This window comes from Myotis nattereri, assembly GCF_964212035.1.
Source record: "Myotis nattereri genome assembly, chromosome: 15".
NCBI lineage: Eukaryota > Metazoa > Chordata > Mammalia > Chiroptera > Vespertilionidae > Myotis > Myotis nattereri.
In genome coordinates, this window is record NC_138090.1 from 42,157,815 (window position 1) to 42,167,283 (window position 9,469).

Here is a 9,469-nt window from a genome sequence, read left to right on the forward strand (position 1 = left end):
CAAGGGTGAGGACCTGGTTTCATTACTTCAGATTCTCTGCACCAAACCCACAGCCTGGCTCAGAATAGGTGCTCAGAAAATGGCTGATGGATACCGCTGGCTGGGTGGAGGGGCAGAGGGAGGCTAGAAGAATGGGTGGATCGGCCAGCAAGACTTAGACATGCTTTTCCAGGGCTCAGTGCTGGAAGCTCACCACCAATATTGCCACCAAATTTGGGCATTTTAGCTTTTAAACCTCTTCATATGCTGATGACTGCTGCGATAGTCACATATTACTGTTTAACGCGTTACCCCCAATCTTAGCTGCTTTGCAGCAGCGTCGGTACTGTGCCAGGCAAGCAGTGTGGCCTGGTGCTTTGCGGGGACAGGCTCTGGAGTCACTGACCTAGATTCAGATGCCTGCTCCCTCTGCCCCCCAACTCAGCTTCAGTGTCACCTGCCCTGGGGCTGGTAATACCTGCCTCACAGGATCACTGTGAGGCGCGAATACAATTCTATAAACCAAGGTTCTGGCACATAGTAGGTGCCTGATAAATGCTAAGGGGCCCATTCGCCCATATCCCGAGTTCCTGGCACTGGTCGATGCTCAAGACGTATTGCAGTGAATGAAGAAATGAGCACAGGAGAGGGTAGGCGTGGGGTGGTTGGAGGAGACAGGTGGTCCAGGGTTGGGCCATGCAGAGGAGAGGTGTGGCTGGGGGTCTTTTGCCCGGCCGTGTGCAGGCGTGTGCTGGATGCTGGATGCTGGAACAACACAGCGGGGAGCTGGCAAGCTCTGCCCTCCTGTCCTCTGCTAGGGGCACAGACAGCAAACTGACAGTGAACACAGCTCTATAATGTGATGTCAGGTGGTGACAACTGCTCTAAAGTAAATTAAGGGGAAGAACTGACGGAGTAGAGCGCTTTGTGTCATTTTAAATAAAGTCCATTAGAGAAGACCCCCTGAGGAGGCACCACATGAGCAGAGCCCTCAGTGAACTTAGAGAAGGAACATCCCAGGCAGAGGGAAGGCTCCCAGGGGATGGGAGGGTGAGGGGGCCTCCTGGAGGACTAGCCAGGAGGCCAGTGTGGCTAGAGCTGAGGGCCGTGGGGGCGGCGGAGCCCCAGTGGCCTGGCCAGCGGCTAGACCAGCAGTTCTCAACCTGTGGGTTCGTGACCCCTTCGACGGTTGAACGATCCTTTCACAGGGGTCGCCTAAGACCATCCTGTATATCAGATATTTACATGATGATTCATAACAGTAGCAACATTACAGTGATGAAGTAGCAACGAAAATAATTTTATGGTTGGGGCACAACATGAGGAACTGTATCTAAAGGGCCAGAAGGCTGAGAACCACTGGGCTAGACCGTGTAGGCCAGGAGAGGACTTTGTCCTCACAGCCCCAGGAAGCCACTGCAGGGTTTTAAGTATGAGGGAGGCATGGTCTCTGTTTCTGAAATTGTTCCTCTGGCTGCTGTGTGAAGAAGAGCCTGGCTGGGGATGAGAGGGGGCTGCAGGGAGGGACCACTGACCAATCTGACCTGGGGTGCAGTGGGCGTGGCTAGGCATGGTTGCAGGGGAGCAGTGGTCAGACTCAAAGGTGTACAGGGCAGACCCTGGGGACATGGTGGAGACAGGGAGCAGTGGGGGTCTGGTGGGCAGGGCTCGGGCCCCATGGCCGCTCGCCCCATGTGCCGCCCAGGCTCGCCGTTCCGGGACGAGATCACACTGGCCATCCTGCAGCTCCAAGAGAACAACCGGCTGGAGATCCTGAAGCGCAAGTGGTGGGAGGGGAGCCGGTGTCCCAAGGAGGAGGACCGTCGCGCTAAAGGTCAGCCACCTGCATGCATGCCCCCTGGGAGACCCTTCACAGCCCCGTGCCCGCACAGTTCAACCCCTGGCTCTCCCCCGACCCCCAGGTCTGGGCATGGAGAACATTGGCGGCATTTTTGTTGTGCTGATCTGTGGCCTCATCATTGCTGTCTTCGTGGCCGTCATGGAGTTTATATGGTCCACGCGGAGGTCAGCAGAGTCCGAAGAGGTGAGGAGGTTGGCAAAGGGTGTGGGGTAGCAGTGGCGTCCAGGTCGGAGGGGCATGAAGACGGTAGCACTGGGAGGCACACTGGAGGGAAACAGGCCACGAGGAGGGGCCGGGGAGCCAGGGAGGTGAGGGGGTCTGGGAGAGTTCAGGGGTAGAGGAGGTTGAGAAGAGGAGAGAGCAGTTTGGGGGGAGAATCCACAGGCATGAGGAGGGCAGAGGCAGCGATGAGGATGCCGGGAAAAGGAGTGGGAAGGGGCACAGCGAGAGGATGTGGGGAGAGGCAGAGGTAGTAAAGCAAGAAGAAATGGGGAGAGAGAGGCGAGGAGAATGCAGCTGAACGAGCCTGGGTTGCTGACGGGTCTCCCACTATGTCCGGGGCCTCGGGTGCTGCCAGCCCCACTCCTCCATTGCCAGACTGTTCCTGCCCCTGCCCTCCCAGCCTGTTCGGACCTTCCCTCTCCCTGCCAGCCAGCCCTCCTCCCATCCTCACTGTTGGCTGATGACTTTGCTTCTGCTCTCCTGAACAAGTGCAGAGACCCCTTCCACATCTGGCTGCCGCCTACTTTCTCCACGGCCCTGGGAGTTACTCCATGAAGGTGAAGGTCCAGGCTCCTAGCTAAGGCCCCATCTGGCCCCATCTCCTCCCCTCTCGTCTTCCCCGGGACACCCCACAGCAGTTGTCTCCTTGCCTCAGCATCATCCGTTCCCCTCTTCACTGGATCAAGGCCGCCAGCAGCATACAAATGTGCTGTCCTTTCTCCCATCTTCAAAAAACCCTCTCAAGCCCACTTCCCTTCCCAGCCAGCAGCCACACTCCTCTTCCCTGACAGCCCTGAGACTTGTGTCTCCCTGCTATTCCCAATTCCTCTCCTCCCATTCACTCTCGGACACACTCCAGTCCAGCTGCTGCCTCCACCTCTCCGCTGAAGCCACTCTTGTCACCAGCAGCCTCCACGGCTGAAATCCAGTGCCGGAAGCTCTGGCCTCATCACACGTGAGGTAGCGATAGGCTTCAGCCCGGCCCATCATTCTGTCCTCAAAACCCACTCTTCCCCACCCACCTCGCTTTCCTCTACCTCCCTGGCCACTGCTTTGTGGGAATTCTTGTGCGCGGGCCTAGGATTGCCTCTCTCCTTGGTGATCCCATCAGCCTCATGGTAAGACCCTCCATGCTGTGGACTCCTGTGTTAGTTACTGCCATGTGACAAATTGTCCCCAAATTCAGCAGCTTAAAACAGCAAACATATCAATTCAGTTTCTGTGGGTCAGGAACTGGGAGCAGCTTAGCTGGGCTGTTCTGGCCGCGCAGGGTCTCTGCTGAGGTCATGGACACGATGTCGGCTGAATGCTCTGCTGGGCGGGAGGAGCCACTTCTGGGATGGCTCTGCCTCAAAATGTCCCTGTAGCTTTAAAAATATTTTTAAATTGATTTCAGAGAGGAAGAGAGAGGGAAAGAGAGATAGAAACATCAATGATGAGAGAGAATCATTGATTGGCTGCCTCCTGCATGCCCCCTACTGGGGATGGAGCCAGAAACCCTGGGCATGTGCTCTAACCAGAAATCGAATCATGACCTGGCTCATAGGTCGACTCAACACTGAGTCACACCAGCCAGGCATGCATGGCTGAACTTGTGGATTTTGATTTATGGAGGTGATTGAGTGAAGACACAGAGAATCCGATGCCATTGAAGGAATATTTTTATTACATTTTCCAAGAGAAGGGGGCCCACCGTGCCACACAGCACCACATGGGAAGCACAGGGTTTGTGCAGAAGCAGAAGGAGGTGGCGGGGGTGGGGTGCCATGGGACTAGGCCAGAGCCTTTACTGGGGTTTCTGAAGGAAGACAAGGCAGGGCAACAGCTTAGAACTGGCTGGTTTGGATCATGTCAGCTGGCTCTGGGCTAGAGGAGTGTCTCCAGTTGTCTGGTGCCTGGTCCCAGGTGAGTTAGGGCAGCTTGATGTGTGAGAGGTACATGAAGGGTGTGGCTGGGGGTGTGGGCTTGGGATTGGCTGGTTGGCATGTGGAAGGTGGGCCGGTAGCCCTTTGCTATCTACCTCTAAGAATCGGCTCCCTCTGAGAAGGGCAGTCTCTCCCTGGTCAGCAAGATTTTAAAGATATCAAAACATCCTGAGATACAGAAAATAAAGAGCACGACTAGCACGCACATGCACATGGCAGCTGGCAGGAGGCCCCAGTACCTCGCACAGGGGCCGCCACAGGGCTGTGTGTGTCCACGGCGTGGCAGCCGACTTTCCTGAGTGAGTGATCCGCGCGCCGGCAGAAGCCAGCATGTCAGCTGACCTAGCGTGTTCTGTTGGTCATACAGCAACCTGGACGCAAAGGCAGAGGGGCTGACACAAGGGTGGGAACACCAGGGGATGGGATCTTGGGGGCTGCCTCCTTAGCCTCCAAATGTGTATCTCACAGGGACCTCTCCCTGAACCCAGGGTTTGTACTGGACATCTCCACGTAGATGTCTAACAAACACGTAACGCAGGTGTCCAATATGGAGTTCCTGCCCACCCACCAGGCAACGTCATTCTGGTTGCTCAGGTCAAAATACGTGGCATTACCCTCCACTCCTTCCTCTCTCTCCCACCCTCTATCTGATCCCTTGGCAAGCCCTGTTGGCTCCACCTTCAAAACACTATAACCCTTTCTCGCCTCCACAGTGCCTCGGTGCCTCCCTGCTCTTGCCCTTGGCCTCCCTGCAGTCTAGTCCCGTGGTTGGCAAACCGTGGCTCCTGAGCCACATGCAGCTCTTTGGCCCCTTGAGTGTGGCTCTTCCACAAAATACCGACTTCTGCGCATGGGCCACCAAGTTTCAATTGCACTGTACGTGCACGCCCGAACGTGGTATTTTGTGGAAGAGCCACACTCAAGGGGCCAAAGAGCCGCATGTGACTCGAGAGCCGCGGTTTGCCGAGCCGCAGTTTGCCGACCACTGGTCTAATCTCAACACTTCCATGATCCTGTGAGAGCACCGCATCCCCCCTGTCAAGCTCTCCACTGGCTCCCATCCGACTCAGAGTAAAAGCCAAATCCGTAGTGTCCTCTGGCCTCCCATGAGCTGGCCCCATTGCTCCTCTCACCTCATCTACCTCTCTCCCCCTTGCACACCCATTCTCCTGGTTCCTGAACATCCACCACTCTCACCTCAGCACCTTTGTCTTGCTCGGCAGCTGCTGCTTGCTCTCCCTCCAGGCTCCAGGACACACCTCTTCTCTATGAGTTTTCCCTACCTGCCTCTTGTTGAAATTCAGCCTCACTCCCCACCCACACGCCCCACCACTTTTGCGAACTTTATTTTTCTGCAAAGCACCCATCATCGGCTCACATACCACCTGCGTTTGCATCTTTCTTTCTTTCCTTTTTTTTTTTTTTTTTTTTTTTTGCACTCGCACACTGGAATTAACCTCCACAAGGGCAGGGACTGCTGTCTGGTTCTCTGCTGTATCCACGGCCCAGAACAGTGCCTGGCACACAGGAGGTGCTCAACATATATGCCTAGCAACAACGATAGCATGAGTCAGAGGCAGGAGATGGAAGGACTAGAGGCAGAAAATTTAAAATGAAAAGAGGAGAGAGGAAGTGAAGGGCAGATTCAGGAAGAAGCCCACGTAAGAACGGAGAGGGGAGAGAAAAGTGGAGAGACTGGAGCAGAGAGCTGGAGAGGTGAGAGGAAGGAACCAGGAGGGAAGGGAAAGGAGACGAAAGGCCTGGGGGTGGGGCGGGGAGAAAGGTGAGGAAAGCCGGTGGGGCGGGGCGGGGCGGGGTGGGGTGTGGAGAGGAGAGGAGGGGGTGTGGAGAGAAGCTGGGGAGGGGAGAGACCGACGCAGAGCCTGGCGAATGGGTGGTGGCGAGGAGAGCGAGGGCCGGTGACCCCCTCGCTGCCCGCAGGTGTCCGTGTGCCAGGAGATGCTGCAGGAGCTGCGGCACGCCGTGTCCTGCCGCAAGACGTCGCGTTCCCGCCGGCGCCGGCGCCCGGGGGCCCCGACCCGGGCCCTGCTCTCGCTGCGCGCCGTCCGCGAGATGCGCCTCAGCAACGGCAAGCTCTACTCGGCCGGCGCCGGCGGGGACGCGGGCGGCGCGCACGGGGGCCCTCAACGCCTCCTGGACGACCCGGGGCCGCCAGGCGGGTCCCGGCCCCTCGCCTCCACCCCCTGCACCCACGTGCGCGTCTGCCAGGAGTGCCGGCGCATCCAGGCGCTGCGGACGTCCGGGACCGGCGCGCCCCCGCGTGGCCTGGGCGCCCCTGCCGAGGCCGCCAGTCCGCCCCGGCCGCGACCCGGCCCGCGCGAGCTCACAGAGCACGAGTGACCATGGGCAGGGGGCCATGCCGGCGCAGGGACGGGCCCGCCCCAGGCTCTGGCCGCCCCGCCTCCCCTGCGATCGAAGAACAGGACTTGTGCCCTGGCGGCCGGTCGCCACGATTTTGCCTTGGGTTCCGGGTGAAGTGCGAGCCCGCTCCGGAGCCTGCCTGCGCCCCCTATTGGAGTCGCCAGAGTGTGCGGCGGACCCCGCACTCTGCCCCCCACTGCGGACATGAGGAGCGCAGGAACTGAGAACTCCAGGGGCCGGGGACTACGGGCTTATCCCCGGAAGCGGGGAGCAGTCTGCCAGGAAAACCCTGTCCTGGGACTGCTCAGGCTCCCAAGACTTGACGCAGCTCCCCACTTCTGGAGGAGGGCCTCTGGGCAGATGGGTGTCCCCTGGCGCCCCTCGCCTCTTTTTTTCTCTCTTTTTTGGGGGGAGAAACTTCGGAATTTCTATGAGACACCCCCCAGGGAGCGGGTCAGTTGGGCCCTCATCCCTCCCCCTGCCACACCCCAGTCCCGTTGGAATAAAAAAAGAACAAAACCCCCAAACCGGGGATACCCCGAGTTCATTTCCTGGGAGCGTGAGGGCATTAAAGGCTTGGACCGCCCAGGGAGTCTGCTCAAAACCACAGACTGGATGGTCACTTTTGCACTCTCCATCCTTGGCCCTGCCCACAACCAGCAGGTCAGCCCAGGTTCCGGCAGCTGGCCCGTCTCCACTGACCTCTCAGGACAGAAGGAGGCTGCGACAAAGACCCGGAGACAGATGGAGAGAGATGCGGGAGTCTGGAGAGGCGGAGACACCAGGAAACACGCGGAAAGACAGAAACCAGATGGGGCTGGGGGAGGGGAGGACACGTGAACTGTTCAGTGCGGTGGTGCCTGGGGGCCGTGTGCTGGTGGTGTGTGCCTAGGCAGGGATGATTGGCAACGTTGCAATCATGCGCATATGTGTGTGTACATACATCCATGAGGCCATGCTCAAACGTCTGTGGCTGACCCAGTGTGTCTGCTGAAAATGTACCTCCCCAGCCCCCAGAGAGGGAGGATAAATCCCCGCAGAGAGGGAAGAGGGAGGGTCTGTTTTCTGTCCCTCCCTCCCTCGCCCAGCTGGAGGTTTCTGTGGAAACTGCAGCGGAGAAAGGACGAGTGAAGGTCACACAGCGAGAGCCAAAACAAGGCCGAGTAGGAGGGGAGAGGTGGGGGAGAGAGAGAATGGGAAGAGACCCAGATGGGGGGGAGAGGTGGGGAGAGAGAATGAGAGGTGCAGAGAGGGATAGGGAAGGAGAGTTAGGGGCAGATGAGGTGAAAGGATGAGAGAAAGGAGGGCAGGAGAGGGATGGGCGGAGGGGGAGACAGGAAGCAGGAAGGGTAAGATACCTGGGAATTGGAGCTGAGAGAAGCAGGGATTGAGGTGGAGCAGAGAAGGTGAGAGACAAGAAGCCATAGGAAACTAGAGGGTGACCGGAGGGGACTAGAGCAGTGAGCAAAGCCAAACAGGGACAGCGCGAGGGAGAGAGGCCGGCCCTGCCCCTGTGGCCCAGAGCAGGGAGCTGTCCGTTCAGCACCGGACGGGCTGCAGTACTGCTCTGCCTCCCCCGGGCCTGCCTTGGTAGAACTTGGGCAGGTCACACCCCAAGATACCTGCCTATCACACAGCACCCCCAACCCCCATTCAGCCCCTTCTGTATCAGACACTTGCCTTCAGGGACAAGTGTGAGAGTGAGCTTGTGTCTCAATGGTTCTGTTGTCTCCACATGTCTCTTACAGACTCTAATCGATGTCTGCCCTCGGCCCACACTGTGAGTCTGTCCAGTGACTAGACTACATTTGCAGACATTTCTAGTCTCTCCAGTCCTGGTCCCAATCCCACACTGCTGATCATCTCTGGGGTCTCCCTACTTCCGAGTCTCACCCCCGCCCCCATTTCTGCTCGGAGTCTCTCCAGTCTTTATCTTGGAGTGTCTCCAATTTTCTCACCGTCTGTGTCCCCGTGTCTGTGTCACCTTCACTGAGTACTTCTGTTGCTCTGTCTCCATCGTTTTCTCATCTCTGTTTTTGTCCATCTGTACCTGCCTCTCTCTGGTCCTGGACCATGTGCCCATTTCTCCTCGTAGGTGCCCCCGTCTCTAGTGCTGAGCTCCCCTGTCGTTGTCCATCCCTGTGACCTTCCTAAGTCTTCCCCCCCAGTTCCGCAGAGCACCATGCACAGTCATCAGTCTCACCAGGGTGGTGCTGAGGAGGGAGTGCGTGTCTAGCGTGGGGTGTGGGGACCAAGGCTTCCCGAGCCCAGCTGGAGAGTAGGAGGAGAGAACCTAGAATCTCTTGGGACCCAGACACCTCCAGGCTTCTCTGTCTTTCCATCCCTTCCCCATGGTCCTGGCTCATTCCTGCAGGCCAGGGTGTCAGGAGAGGGAGGAGATATGTTGACAGGTTCTCTCTTGTTCCCCCAGGAAGGAGACAGAGTTGGGGAGAGGAGCCTGGGGTCCAAATACCTGGCTTAAAAAATGTGCCCTCCCTTCCCCAGTCTCCATGGAGACAGGCCAGGTCTGCTGGCCCAGCCTCCTTTGCTGCATATTGGGCCTCCCTGTTACCATAGCAACAAGGGACAGCAGAGAGGGAAGGGGATAGGTCAGAGTAGGGCATTGGGCTGAGGCTCTGGGTGCTGGGAGAAGCCTAGAAACTGCCTCTCTGCCTCCTACTGACACACCAGGCTCACACTGCTCCTTGCCTGTGAACACTCCCATAGGTGGAGAGGAGACCCACATTCTGAGAAAGCCAGAGGGACAGGTTCTCTGCTCTTTCTGCTCTCCTCAGGGAGAGTCTGGAGCGTTCCTCATAGAGAAAAGGGGTGGGGTGGGAGGCCATGACTCCTCGGGCTCCAGTGGGTGACTGCTGGGGTGCCGGGTGTATGTGGCAGGCCTGGGGTATGGGTGCCGGCTGTGTGTCTGTATGTGCATACACATACCAACATGGATGTGTGTGGCGTATGGGTGGGGATGTTGGGGTGTATTTGGAGGTGCCACAAAGGTGTACACAATAGCACCCCCATAGATGGTGTGTACAGCATGGGAGGTGTGTGGGATGGCATCGAGTGATGTTTCTGTGAATTATTGTGCTGT

General features: G+C 57.9%; 1 protein-coding gene across 2 annotated transcripts in view; it reads left to right on the forward strand.

Annotated features, from left to right (window-relative positions):
- The window catches only part of GRIK5 (glutamate ionotropic receptor kainate type subunit 5), a 55,927-nt gene extending 49,022 nt beyond the window's left edge, over positions 1-6,905 (forward strand). The window contains exons 18-21 of one of the 2 annotated variants that reach the window (XM_081107563.1): positions 1,685-1,813; positions 1,902-2,023; positions 5,929-5,986; positions 6,051-6,905. In XM_081107563.1, coding sequence (XP_080963689.1) covers positions 1,685-1,813; positions 1,902-2,023; positions 5,929-5,986; positions 6,051-6,577 — 836 coding nt within the window. In that variant the 3' untranslated portion in view covers positions 6,578-6,905. Of the gene's footprint in view, positions 1-1,684; positions 1,814-1,901; positions 2,024-5,928 lie in introns of both variants that reach the window. The other variant, XM_081107564.1, reaches the window with a different exon arrangement.
- Positions 6,906-9,469: the final 2,564 nt, after the last annotated feature.